Genomic DNA, 15,668 nt, shown 5'->3' with positions numbered 1-15,668 from the left:
TCACTAATAGTAACTTATCAGAGGTTATTTTATCTTTATAGTAGTATATAATTATGTATCATTACAATTACTAAATCCAACTAAATTCTATACTCTCTCTGCTGTGTGTACTTGGCAGTTGATATGACACTGGGTACTAATATGCCAATAAGGACAGCTTCTAACCTTTTGATTCCAGTAGGATATAATCATGTCACTAGAGGTCTGCAAAGTCAGCAATTTTTTAATAGCCATCTATAGCTATGCTCATTGGCTTATGTCAAATGCAATGCTTTGCCGCAAGGTTGTTGGTATATCAAATATGTTTGAGAAGTGGAATATAGTTCTATTTGTACACGTATCAAGGTTTTGATCACAAGGTCCGTGCTTTTACAAACTACAAACGGTACAAAAAAAAATCCTAAAATATGGCATATATGAGGTTTCAAGCGGTCACCCATATAATGTCTTTGTGTTGATGAAAATATAAACATAAGCACACATTACCATTTTGGACTTTGTTTTTATAGAGGACAATTTTAAGACAAAATTTTTGGTAAAAAATTGAGAGAGAAGTATATTTCTTTTAATGTAAACTTCCACAAAATTTATACAACTATCAACACAAAGTCATTCGAATACCAAAATAACTATTTTGTGGCTGATATTTCAATTTTCATAAAAATAACCGAAGAACTTGCAAAGACAGTAAGGATAAAAATAGGGGATGGATCATAGATTAGGTGTTAAGAGGGCTTGGGCACCTTTGATAAATCCCAATGCTTTATTCCTGATAATTATATGGCTGTGCTTTTAACCACTAAACATAGTTTGATTGTTTCATTTAACCCTTAACACAAGATAAATAACATGTATTGTTGTATTATTTTGAGACTTTATCACATTTTGTTTTTAGGCAAGAAATTGTTAAGCAACTTGAGTTCTATGATGTTAAAGTTTTCATAAGTTGATGGTTATTTTCTGATCTTTTTTCCAAAACAATAAAGTTGTCAATTTTTAGAAATTGGATGATCGGTTTTTTTTTCCAGATGAATATCCACGAGCATCACCAAGAGTTCGTAGAGATTCCAAACCTGTTCCTGCTGCAAGATCTAGTAAATTACCAGAGCCAAGAAATCTTAGGGTAAGTCATCTTCTCAATAGTCAAGGTATCACAAACTTTGTCCTATACCTTAAAGGGACAGGTGTTACATTTTTGGGGATTGATTTTAGTCTTGAATATATATAAATAGTTTTCAGAAGTACTAAAAATTTACGAAAATCACATAATTCCTTCAGAAAACTACTTTACTCACTATTCCTATTTATTTCTTTTCTGTATCTTAAGTTGACAAGTTGTTATTTTAACATTCAAATACAGATAATTCTGGACACACATGGATTTGAAGTTTCAAATTTTGACAGTGAGCTGTGAACACTAATACTGATTAGGTTTTTTATATGCCCACACGTAAGTATGGGCGTATATTGTGGTTGCCCCTGTTGGTTCGTCCGTTCACATTTACCTCGTGCTCACTCTACAGGCTACAATTCTCTATAGATTCTTTTGTATGTGTGTCAATATCATTATAAAGATGTGCACTATTGAATTTGGTGATGATCCGATGATTATCTTGAGAGATATCGCATAAAACTGATATCGCGTTTTTTCACTTTTTTGGCTCATGCTCACTCTACAGGCTACGATATAGAGTTTGTACAGTTCACATTTAGCTCTTTAATAAAGACTTGATCAAGCTGCTGGTGGGCGTATTCGCTTGCGAGGTTTGCCGCAAACCTATGTTTTCATTTACACTCAGTGTTCAAACAGTTAATTTTGGGAAACATCAAAATTATTTTGAAATTCTACCAAAATTAAGACTATTGATTTAATGTTAAAGGAATGGACCCACAGTGAAAGTAAAGGTTGTTTCTTTAATGATGCTGACGACGGAATGATAAGTCATAAATATACTTTAACATTACCAGAAGCATCGAACGTCTGGATAACTATACAACCTATTAAGATAGGTGATTCAGGTTGGTATATGATTTATAATAAAAGTATATTAACCTATCTATCTATATAGGATATAAGGTTAGGTTCAGTAGGTTAGGTTCAGTATGATAGGTTCAGTAGAAATAGGGACGCTTGATTGGTGAGTTCTGCACATTTAAGAACATATGTGCTGAAAAAATAGTAGACAGAATTCAAAATGGCAGAGAAGAAAATTGATAGGAAAATTTTGAATGTATCTTATATGTTGTGTCAAATCTAATGTTTCTTCAGAAGTTAGTTTCTTATGTTTTTGGGATCTTTTGTTACAGCCTCATCATCACATTATCCTGTTGATACTGCACTATTTATTTTAAAAAACAGAAAACTTGTTACATTTAGTGAACAACGAGATGTTAAAGGGGTAAGTCAATACTAATAAAAATAGCAAAAACCAAAGTACTAACAATCTGAACTAGGACTGGGTAAAATGATTGAAATAATCAATTATCATGGCTAGGAATTTATAATTTCAATAATTAAATTTATTATATGTAAAAGTAACATTTTCTCCATTGTGAAGTAGTAATATCTTCCACATAGTTTCCCTTCAGCACATAACATACCCACAATAACCCATCAAAGCAAGAATATACTTCAATGATGCAAAAATAACCAATGAGGTTAAGAATTATGGCATTTTTTTGATTTAGTATTCAATTTAATTATTTCAATTATTAATAGATTATTGATCAGTAGTCTGCCATCAATAATCCGAAACCACAAAACAAAACCTGGAATCCAAAATATCAGTTTTGCAATGTATTTTTATCTATGAACTTTTCAAATGAAGAAGTATTTCAATCAATCATAAATAAAAAGGTATTTCAAAATGAATAGTGCTATCAGGTGTCTAGAAGAGTAGGCATACCATGCAACTGCACCAGCCTGCTGGACCATACTTAGATATATAATAGAGAATCTGAATCTTTTTTTGTAACATTTTGTCCAAAAAATAATTATATACCAGTATCTTAAGATATATAAAATATAAATGGTATGACTATTAGGTATTGAAAATGTTTAAAGAATGATATTTCTAATGACTTTCAAGATGAATATTGTATTTTAGAAATATGGTGTAAGATGTGATTTAGATGCTGGTAAATATACCATCATGCCTTTTACAACTGGTTGTCGTTTAAAACCTAAATCGCATAGACGACAAGAAGAAGCACAATTAGTTAATGTTACAAGAGATAATCAAGTTGTTATTACTAAAGCCTTTAGGTAAGATATTAATTTGGAGATTAATTTTGAGGAATTCTCAAACTTGATGAGTACTAGTATATCAGCAGTCTTACCTGGTGTTCTAAGAATACAACGGAATCCCTGTTTTTATCCAATAAATCCAAAAAATTAAGAAAATCATTCAAGTGATTATTTAGAATAGGTAGAATTAAGAATTAGAGACCATTTGAATTCATAAATGAGTCACAAATCAGCATGGTTTGAAAAAAAAATGATTAAGAACAGGGGCATTTAACTTTAAGATACACCAAATATGAAAAAAAAAGATATCCCCTAGAGAGTTTCCTAGAGTGTTTTAGAGTTTCTACTAAGCTTGCCTTCAGTCAGATCTGAGTTATTGGGGTTTTACTAAGAACTATTTCTCGTATTGTGGCTTAATTGTGTTGCCATAAAATGATATCAGATATTGTGTATGAATCCTTAACTCAGTCTAATGTGATAAAACATATTTGGCGATTAGTGACATCATCAAACCACTAGTTGTAGAGGAATTACAGAAACCACAGATGTCTGATTAAAAATTGGAATGATGCAAATTGATGTTAGCAGCATCTCTGATACACATAAAAATTTTAGATTTTAAATTCTTTAAGGTAACCTTTTCCTTTTTCAGAAAAGCTTTAGAAGATGCATTTCAAATGAGTGATTTAGATGGTAATGATTTATTATCAAGAGAAGAGTTCAATTTATTTAATCTACGTACCAGTGGAGAAGAAGTTGCTGATGATGAATGGAATGTTGTAGAAGGTAGGCACCTAGCTTGATCCTCATCAGGACAGATGGCTTTTGAAATGTTGGTTAACTTTGAAATATAGGGCTTGAGTTGTATGAGCAAATAGATCCATACTGATGGGAGTAAAACTTTCCTAAGTACATGTGTCAGAGCTATAGAGCTCAATCTTTAACTGCAGACGAACAAGGTGTCAGATTTTTGTTCTGGAAGGTGACTTTCATGACATTTAAAGGCAAGAGTGAGTTGTATTTTTTTTTTTTCTTTTTTTTTTTTAGAAAATGTTGAATTAAGAGATGGAGAAATAACAAAGAAAGGATTTATACGTTTGAATGAAATGGAAGCAGAAGATAATAATGGTGAAACTGATGACTTATGGGTAACGTTGACCAGTTTAGGATTTAATAAGAGTCTTCAACTAGAACAGGTGATGATGGTATTTTTAAAAATATTTTCACTACAAAAGCCAACCTAGGTCTTGAGTTTGTAATTTCGGATTTTTTTTAAGCATTGATTTTTGTGCAGGACCGATGTTTGTATAAATTCAATCACTTGAGATCAGAAATGGATCCACAAATTTGAAAAATTTATAAAAAAATTTTACATCCTAGAACTTTGCACCTAATTGGGCTAATGAAGATGGGCAAAGCTCCATTGAGGAAAATTTCTCCAGGATCTCAGTTTATTGTCCCATCTGAACGACTAGATGCTTTTCAGCCCCTTTGACCTTCACAACTGACGGGGGGAAACCAGGTCGAAAATCTGATGATATTATATTGAACTATGTTGGTATTGATTCCTAGACATTCAGGTCAGGGAGAAAGCAATAAACTTGTCGAGTTACTGTGGCATCTCTTAAAAATATAGAAAATTTAAGTAGAAAACTATATTTTCAGGCTTGTCCATATAGAATTGATGTGTATACTGATGAATGTGATGATGCTGACTTTAAAGTCTCAGGATTAGAAAGAGTTGGTGATAATCTACAGGAGGCCCTTGTTGAATCAGTCATTGCTAAGGTAAAACAAGTTTCTGTTTTGTTCAAGAGGCCCCTACACCATAGGGATTGCCAGTTGTGTATGGTTGTAAATAGCGATCATAAATTTCGAATACAACTCTCAGCCATTTAGCTAAAGGAATTATTTTTGTAGTTTATTTTTTAGGTAATTTCGCAATGAAGTCGTCTTTATTTTTGCAACTATCTGTATCACTTTTTAGAGTGAAAATCAGTCATACAATTCCCCTACAATTAAGCTTACATTGGAAGTTAATACAGATTTAGCTTCAAGGGAATTATAACTACTTAAAATGGTATAATATCAGCTATGTCTAAGTGGAAGAATGCTAAAGAGGACCCAAAAGGGAAGATAATCAAAAATATACAGTAGGTGAAAGCCTCAATCGACAGATTGGTTTCTTCTTCGTAAAAAAATTTCTAATTATACAGTAAAGTAATTTTATTTTTTAGGGTGAAAGCAGTCAAAGTAAAGATAAGAAAGATGTAACGCTATATACTTATATAGGTGATGGAAGAGCAACTATAGTAGCTGAAAATAAGGTTTGTTACAATAATGATAAATTGAAATAATAAAAATCATTTGTATAAAGATACTGTAGATACTGTTCAAAGTTGTGCATTGAAAAATTGTTGATATATATTACCATGTCAATACCTTGACATCATTAGACACTTTTCTAATTAAATCCCTTGACAAATAGGCTAAAAAATAATATGATTGCACATTAATCAGCGCTCTGATTGGCTGCATTTGCTCATGAATCAAATTTGCATATATTAACTTTCATGTTGCAGGAAAATTGCCTAATACCTTGACATTGTAAAGATGATTCAGAATGTTCTAAAGGTTGGCTTGATATGTCAATCAAGATAAGCCTGTATACAGATGACCACTCCCATTCACAGATTTTAATAATGTACCAAAGTGTATCTATTATATTGCTATTTCTTATTGCAGTCACGATCTACAGTAAAAGTAACAGTTGATTGTAGTTCTAGTAAAAATTGTATTAGTGATCAGTCATCATTAGAAACTACTGTAACAATACCAGGTCATTCATCTGTGGTAAGTTGGTTATTATATCCTGATTTATCTCAGATATAAATACTCTTTAACAAGAAGCCACATTGATAATCACTAACCCAATGAGTGCCAAAAAGCTATTATGAGCAGAATAAAAATTTTTTTTTGATTTTTTCTCATCATTTCAAGAACTGAAATAGTAGCCTCAAAATAGCCTAGCCTTAGTCATAGAATGTCTTTGCGTTGTTAAAAATATAAGCATGAGCACACGTCTTCAAAATTTGTTTGTACAAAGGGCAATTTTCAGTCAAAATCAAACCTTTTTTTGGTTGGAATTTCTAGGAGGGAAATGCATTTCGTTTCAATGTCACACCCCCTAATACCTAAAAGACAAGGTTTCAATTTCAATGGAATTTGTAGATTTTAAAACCCACGGTTATGTTTAGGAGGTCCCCAGATATGTTCAATATTCTTTAAATCTTTAGATTATCATTCTGTTTCTATGTAATTTCAGGTTGCTATGCATTTATTGCCAGAAGATGATAGATCAGAATGGTCTGTTAAATGTGAATAACTTACGCAAGCATTGTTATCATTCCACCCTGGTTACAACATAGAGATTATAGTTATATAAAAAAATCATATGTGTCCTATTTTAGACATATACCTTTATTTTCAATTTTTAAGATATTCAAATCAATATGTGTAAATTTTCAAATAGCAGGAATCATAGGGAAGAGGAAAAGCTATAGAAAATAGAATCTGTCTCCAATACACATAGAAAGTTTAGAAATTTAAACCTCTTTTGAATCTTTTCAACATAGATATTAGATTTTATATATATTGTCCGTCCATTTGTTAAATATATATATTTTTATTGTAATTAACTCTTAATTTATACTTATTATACAAATCATAAACAATAATAAAATATATCTTCTTTTAACTTGGCGTATTTTTCATTAAGCAAACGATTTGATTAATTGGTGTTTCTAGTGAATTATCATGTATTCTTAATCATATCTTTGTGTTCTTATTGCATATAATTAAGAATTTTAACCAATTCCATGTATGTACAGTCTGGATATTAAACAAAAAAAGACTTTTTGACCTTTCTTGATCGCTCACTCTATAGAATTCTGCTGGTAATTCTCTTCTAATTCATGTTTATTATGAATTTATTATGGACATGTGAGACAAACTGGTATTTTTCCAAGTCATTAGAACACCTTTACTTTCTATTCATATAAGTATAAGCATTTTCATTAATGAAAATAAGGCAACCCATCTTTAAGTTAGTCATTGAAATGACATGAAAGAACCCGTTTCATTTCATGTGTATTCAAGTCATTTGTTGCAAAGTTTTAAAACTGTAAGCTATTCTGATATATTTTTTAGATCTGTGATATTTTTGAAAGTAAAATTCATAAGGAATTGGTTATTCAATATCATTAAAACTATTTTCTGCATAGAGGCCATTTTCAGGTTGATTTGGGCCTTGAATATATGTAAATAGTTTCCAGAAGTATTAGAAATGTACGGATATCGCATAAATCCTTCAAAAATACCTCGAACTAGGAATTACTAAATCTATATCTGCAGAGTATCTAGAAAGACAAGTCATCATTATAATTTTCAAACGTGGCTAATTCTGGATACACATGGATTTGAAGGCTCAAATTAAGACAGTGAGCTGTGAACACTATTACTGATTACCTTAGCTAAAATAATTCCTTTTTCTGAAACTAAAGTATTATTCATCAAATAGATCAACTATATGTTGCTATGGCAACTAACACAGAGATTGGTATCTAATTTGCAATAGTGTCATAAACTTATTTTTGGTAAATTAAATTCTTTAGCAGAATGCATTAAAATTTCTATTTTTTTTTTCTATGTTTTCACACTATCGACAGCAATGTGATCGGATGATTTAACCTTTTGGTTCCCCTTGTTTTCAAGGTTACAAGGATATACATCTAATGTATAAGGTTAAGGGAGTAGTAGGAGTGCAAAAAGTTGGGAACCAATGTTGATTCAATTTAATGTTCCTCTGAAGTATTTGTCAGAACTGTATCATTTGCAAGGGGGAGAAATTGGCATGAAGTGTATCCTTCTTCCTTTAGCAATGGTAGTGTATTATCAATATCACATGTGAATAATATCTACCGTTGCTAAAGGAACATATTGAGAGAAGATCTACTATACCATGTTCTACAGGACCAGTATTGTCATGTCTACTGGCATGAAACACCAGGGTAGCAGGAAAAAGTCTATTCTGTATTATACTGGACAATATATAAAAGATAGTCAAGTTTGGTTTCCAGTATTTTTTATTGATATGGTATATGAAAAAAGGTATTTCATGATTTTAATTGATTTCCTGATACTTTGATAGAAATAATGAATTATAGAATATGATACAATACATAATTTTTCTCAAATATTACCATCATGATGTATGATTTTTATTTAAAAATTTTCTGATGCATAATAGAAAGACATAATGTATACACTACTTACAATAAATAATATACAAACATGCACAAATTACAACTTATATCATTGACTGTTGAAAATAAAAATGAGAGTAATGAACATTAAGAACAGGGAAAATGTTTAGTCTTTACACTTCGTCCATGCCAAACTATAAATATATATCATATATATATATATTAATTCACTATCCCAAAATAAAACTTCACCATTTTGTCACTATCCAAAAAACCATGTGAAGTGATATTTTACAGTGATATTATACTCTGGTCAAAATTTTCTGGTTTTAAAGGAAATCTTGAATGACACAAATAGAATCTATAAGTGTCTCTGGCTTTTGAATACCTTAAAAGGATTGTACAGAGGTTACCTCAATTTTTTATGTGTATCGGGGAAATTGATAGCATCAATTTGCACCATTCTAATTTTCAATCAGATGTCTGTGGTTCCTGCAATTCCACTTAAACTAAGTGTTTGATAATGTTACTAATAATATGATTACAAAATATGCTTAATTACACAAGGCTCTTCGTAATTAGTGAAGTCATCAAACACTTAGTTTTTGTGGAACTGCAGGAACCACAGATGTCTGATAGAAATTGATGCTAGAAGTGTCTATGATACACACACAAAAGCTAAAAAACAGCTTATGAATTCCTTATAACAAATTGAAAGACACGTACATAATTAATATTACAAAAATTAAAGTAAACTTGTCATCAACTGAATTCTGTATCACGTAGAGCATATAAGACATCATCTTGACTAATATTTAACCTGACTCTCATATATAGATCTTGTCGGCCATGTTCTACTAGTAATAACCGCATACTCCCTAATCTTGAACACATACCAGCTAATTCAGATGTAGTTGGTGGTTGAATACCTAAAAAATAATATACAACCTCTTTGAATGACAAAAAATTTTGTTCAGAAGTGGACTTAACTATACAACAGAATCCCTCTATAACCCAATAAATCCATTAAACTAAGTAATAATTCATTAAATTAAGTAATAATTCATTAAATTACTTTGAAACATGCTTCAATATTTATTAACTACAATGGACATATTGCTTTATATAGTCATGGCACATGGTAAGTCCAACTGATAATTCTCTTATTGACCAAGTTTGAGACTTAAAATTTTATGTCCATTCTAAGAGGAGTATTCCCTTAGAGAAATAAAGGATTTTTCATCATAACTTAAAAACTATCCTTGCAATAAAGTAGAACTGTTCAATTTACAAAATACAGGCAACCAAAAATAGACGTAGACAACTTGTTCTTGTCTATCAGCTTTCCATTGGCTTTATGATTACTTATTCAAGGTGATCATATGATGTGTATTTGTATTAATATGGTGCATTGACAAAACATTCTTTAACATCCTACTAACAGCAAGGCTTTTGGATTTTTAAACATTTAAAAATGAAAATGGCGACTTACTTTCAAATCTACATAATGATAAATGTTGGGAATACAATTTAGAAAATTCTGATTCTTCTACACCAGTTCTCTGAAACTCAGCAACCACAGCACGTAAAAATAATTGTTCCTGGGCTGAAAGGTTTCTGAAAGAGACAAACATAATCTTAATAACCAGAACTTTTTGACTACTAACCCAGGAACTGTCAGAGATTTAAGATTATACAGCATCAAAAACAATCGTAGAAAGAAAAAAAGAAAGAACTATATTTTACAAGGATAACAACTTTGGTTCACAGTTAAGGATCCTTTCTTCCAGCTGGTCTTTGGCGAAACCTCTTAGCATTGATCTTTCCCGGATTATCAGTACCCATTTACAGCTGGGCTGACCGGAGTTATGAGTGAAGATGACTTATTCAAGGTCATCGGACTATCACACCCCCATCCTGAATTAAACCCACAGCCACCATTCGCTCAACGTAACCAAGCAAATGACGTCATGTTAAGAACCAACACTCTAACTGACTGTGCTATAAAACCTAACAATAATGAATGATGATGTTCTGTGATATTATCAACCACTAAAAACCAAATCAAATCATTAATCACAAAAAGCTGCAAGACACCAGGAGTACATTAATTGGTGATGATGGATTTTATATCCAAAACACTAGATGACAGTACAAGATGAGCTTTCACCACTTTCATTGTACTTTGTAATTTAGTCAGTGTAATTTAAGATGAAACAATGTAAGTTTAGGGCCAATAGGCCAATAGGTCATTAGGTTCAAATACTAAAAAGACAAATTTGTTTTTAATATTTTCTCACCTAATAGCTACTATTTTTGGTGAAGAAAACATTTCTTCTAAAGCTGTATTAACATGTAACATTCCCACCAAGATTTCACCTTTTCCTTTATGTAAAGATTCAGCTATCTCTGTTGACCTTCTACAAATATCTAAAGCTCTTCTGGCATCCCCTGATACAGCAGCAACTTTTCTAGCAGCAAGTTGTAAAGCATCGTCATCAAACACCCTCAAGCCTTTCATTCTTGATGTTACAATATTTTCTAACTGTCTAAATGTATAGGGTTGGAATGTCATTCTTGTTAAACCCTGAAAAAACAAAGTCAATTTCTAGAAAATTGTTCCTGGAAATCAACCATGCATGAATTCAGAAACATTTGTGTGGGAAGAAATATTTTGCGTCTGTCATTTGCATTGAATGGAAACATTCCTACACAACAATTTTGACAAGCCACTTTCAACAAATCTTTGGGCTGTAAATGAAGAATTATTTCTCCAAAAGTTCAAAAATTCCAAAATGTGGATATACATGTACATACAATTTAAATCTTTTAGTTATCTGACAAAATGTGGACTCCATCGTATTCAATCAATTCTAAATGTGAAATAGTTAAGGTGCGGGCATACAAGCGGTTTGGTCGGAGAATTTTGTCCCTGATTAGAGTCATCTCTTGAGCTTCAACGACTGGCACTGGCACACAAGGAGACAAAAATCTCCAATCGCTCATTTTCCACCTTGTCGATAATCACGTGCAGAGCATGCAATTGAAAGGAAAATGAATCTGATTGGATGATGACGGTCTGTCTTGCAGACGATAAAACTATCAGAGACAATTATCAAACTTGTTTGATATTATAAATCCTGTTGGCGACATGATAATCTTGTCATAAAAGCACAGGCACACGCGAGATTTTCTTCAAGATTCGATTCAGAGACAAAAATCTCCAAAATAGACCACACCTTTAATAATTGAGTGTTAGTGTTCTATGCTTTAATAATGAGAACTTAATAGTAATTTCTCACCAATCGACTAGAGACCCTCTTCATCATAATACGTTCTGGTAAATCCATAGTATTAGCTACAGCTAGAACAACTAATTTAGCATGTTGTTTGGTTGGCCAATCAAATATATTATACATCACATCCTGTTTACGAGTCCATAATAAATCAAGCTGAAAAACACGAGAAAAAAAAACGTGAAAGGTTTAGAAACATATATTTTGGTACCAGGAATATCAATTTCTCTGCTGTATTAATTAATATAATAAGGTCTCTGATGAATTTTATATCCATACAATATAAACATATTAAAGTCTACGCCCCTAAAAACCTGGATGGCAAATTTTTTAAGCGTTCAATATTTATAGTAATCTTGACCAAACTTGTCAACTGTCGAGGAAACTTAACATAAACAGTCTGTAGCACACAAGACCTAAGTTTATTGTCCCATCCTAACAACTAGACACTTTTTTTTCATGTCAGCACCTCCAACTAACATCATTGAAACAGAGTTGAAAAATCTGAAGGTATTATGCCATGAACTGCAATAAGAGAAAATTTGTCAAGATAAACACATAAACCCAATCAATTAAAATTTTGAGGGGTTTTGACTGCAGCCAGGCCTTTTAGCAGTGTCACCAAACACAGTAGAATAGCTTGGAATGTCATTTGCTAGCCAATTGGGTGCCTTGGGTTTGAATCATCCTCAAGGAAGATAAGAAAAATTCTGATGCCAATGCCAGTGCTTTCAAGAGTCTGTTTTAACCTTCGAATGCCAAAATAAACTATTAAAATGTTTACCTCATCTACTAATAAAACAACTGTTTCTCGTCTCGGTCCAGGTGTACTGAATTTTTTATTTAATAAATCAGCTGCATGATCAGGTGTAGCTTTCTGTCCTGTTAATTCCTAAAATTAAAATAACTAATGATTTGACTGACATCAAAACTTGAGATGAGTGTGCTCATTATCTGAGCATCTTCATATCAAGCCATAACAAACTGCTGTATATACCTTCAATAGCCACCTATCATGTTCCACAGAAGTTTGTCGATGCAGTAATTTGATTGGATTGTATGCTAGCATATACAGCCAATCAAAGGCCACGACAGAAAGTTTATTATCAATAAATCATGTTTACTAATCTTTGTAATCGCTTGATATTGTGAAGATGATTTCTGAGATATTCACTTGATATTTACAAACAAACAAGGACGTCATAAGTCAGTAAAAATGGTATTGCTTGTAGGAATTATAGCCCATGAGAGTTTGAACATGTTTTTAAATTGAGTTATTCGAAACTAGCATTGCAGCTCAAAATGCCCTAAATGTGATGGTAACAAATGTTCAGACTGTATTCAATACATGTGTAATATGGATACAATTATTACAAGGGCTTGAGTCTCCTGTTATTGGTAGAGTAACACAAGTATGTAATAAAAGTTTATCTTTGATGAAATAATTTAGATGCAGAATTCAACTACCTTTAGTAACTGTACATAGGCTTGTCTAGGTTCAGTTAATTTCATACCATTAATTTCTAAATATTTAAACTTAGGTAGATCATCTTCCTCTACATTAATTTCTAATGTTCTAATAACTTCATGTACAGTGGCTGTTTTACCTGTACCTGGTACTCCTGATATATACATACACCTATAAATAGATAATATACATACACCTATAACATATACATACACCTATAAAATATACATACACCTGTAAATAGATAATATACATACACCCATAAATAGATAATATACATACACCTATAAAATATACATACACCTATAAATAGATAATATTCATACACCTATAAAATATAGATACACCTATAAAATATAGATACACCTATAAATAGATAATATACATACACCTATAAAATATACATACACCTATAAAATATACATACACCTATAAATATACATACACCTGTAAATAGATAATATACATACACCTATAAATATACATACACTTATAAATATACATACACCTATAAAATATACATACACCTATAAAATATACATACACCTATAAAATATAGATACACCTATAAAATATACATACACCTATAAAATATAGATACACCTATAAAATATACATACACCTATAAAATATACATACACCTATAAATATACATACACCTGTAAATAGATAATATACATACACCTATAAAATATAGATACACCTATAAATAGATAATATACATACACCTATAAATAGATATAAATATATACACACACCTATAAAATATACATACACCTATAAATAGATAATATACATACACCTATAAATATACATACACCTATAAATATACATACACCTATAAATATACATACACCTATAAAATATACATACACCTATAAATAGATAATATACATACACCTATAAATAGATATAAATATATACACACACCTATAAAATATACATACACTTATAAATAGATAATATACATACACCTATAAATATACATACACCTGTAAATAGATAATATAGATACACCTATAAAATATAGATACACCTATAAAATATACATACACCTATAAATATACATACACCTATAAATATACACCTGTTTATCCATATGTCTTGATACAATGTGTTCTTAATAATGGAGTATTTTATTTGTAACAATAGTGCCCAATACATCAATTGTAGAGTGATATAGAAATATTATAACATAAATTGAATCATGTTGTTGCTCAGAGTTTAATGCTTCGCGATCTTCAGACAACTGACCTATTTCAACCTAGTAAATTATGTATAAATACACACATCTTTATAAGTCCATTGATGAATAGCTATGATATACATAATTTATGTATGCATGCATAGAGTATTTTTGTAGCTTTCTTTTTTATTTTGTCCTCAAAGAAACATCTACAGTTAAACTTGTAAGCAAACAGTCTAGTCATCACAGAGTGTAAAAAAAATAAAAGAAAACATACCCTCCAGTGCCATCATATAATTTACTTTCAACAAAAGAATAAATATCTGAGAATTCTTTCTCTCGACATGGTAAACTATCTGGAACAGCTGATACATGTAGTCTATAATAAAATATAATATATGATAAACCCTCATCAGCAAACTCTAACTGGAAAGAGGAATTTGAAATATACCATACTTAAAGTTGATGATTGGAGTCATTTGATGGAAAGGAATTTTGAATTTTGTATGTAACATATCTTGGGTGTTGTACTGTTTGAAAGCTCGCAATAGCGCAGATCTTGTGATCAAAACCTCTTATCCTCAGCTTGATTGTAAATAACCCATAATCTTTCTGAATAAATATGTCGCCAAATTCATAATAACTTTATGAAGCAGGTTTATGTATAACTTACCTGGCTCGAGCTTCCTCTAAAGCACTGGTTGGGGACAAAATTTGTTGTGGACGTTTTGGAATGATTGGTGTAGCTGAACCCAAAACAGATTTTCTACCCTGGAAAAAAACATACAATACAGCTTTACAATAGATGTTTCATAGTTAAGTGTGCAAAAGACTATACAATAAAAAGTCCATACAAGCAAGACAATTCCGTTAATCAATATCTCATCCAAAGCATGGCAAAATCAGGAGTAAAAGTTGTGTGGTAGTGGACTCCTCCAAGAGAAGTACCATCAGGTGTTAACTATACAACTAAACAATTTATAACCAAACAAGAATCTACCAATAATAAATGTTTTATCTGCATTTCCCAGTTCTGAAGAAATACTGTAATCTAATTTCAAAATTGATTTTATTGAATTGAACATTCTCATAAAGAAATAGCTAAAGCTAGAAAGAAAGTTTTTGTAATTTGGTCCTCTGTATTGAACAGCTTCTACGAAACCTTGAAAGTGAGATTAAATTCATAAAAAAATACCTTTGGTGTTTT

At 31.1% G+C, this 15,668-nt stretch overlaps 2 protein-coding genes across 2 annotated transcripts; one reads left to right on the top strand and one right to left on the bottom strand.

Annotated features, from left to right (window-relative positions):
• Window positions 1-1,871: 1,871 nt before the first annotated feature.
• On the top strand, window positions 1,872-7,002 carry LOTGIDRAFT_216859 (hypothetical protein; the record flags this gene model as incomplete). Its single annotated transcript, XM_009058682.1, has 9 exons — window positions 1,872-2,019; window positions 2,308-2,399; window positions 3,108-3,265; window positions 3,900-4,033; window positions 4,295-4,443; window positions 4,913-5,035; window positions 5,485-5,574; window positions 5,993-6,100; window positions 6,573-7,002. The coding sequence occupies 9 exons, from the start codon at window positions 1,872-1,874 to the stop codon at window positions 6,630-6,632; spliced, it is 1,062 nt and encodes a 353-aa protein (XP_009056930.1). The 3' UTR covers window positions 6,633-7,002.
• A 2,271-nt stretch (window positions 7,003-9,273) lies between these two features.
• Window positions 9,274-15,211, bottom strand: LOTGIDRAFT_121112 (hypothetical protein; the record flags this gene model as incomplete). The annotated part of the gene is made up of 8 exons (XM_009058681.1): window positions 9,274-9,440; window positions 10,004-10,128; window positions 10,812-11,098; window positions 11,814-11,963; window positions 12,592-12,699; window positions 13,275-13,446; window positions 14,739-14,840; window positions 15,135-15,211. Coding segments are annotated over 8 exons (1,188 nt in total), but the record flags the coding sequence as incomplete, so codon positions are not given.
• Between the last annotated feature and the right edge of the window lie 457 nt (window positions 15,212-15,668).

This window comes from Lottia gigantea (genome assembly GCF_000327385.1).
Source record: "Lottia gigantea unplaced genomic scaffold LOTGIsca_35, whole genome shotgun sequence".
Taxonomy (NCBI): Eukaryota; Metazoa; Mollusca; class Gastropoda; family Lottiidae; genus Lottia; species Lottia gigantea.
This window is presented reverse-complemented; position numbering and strand designations above follow the sequence as displayed.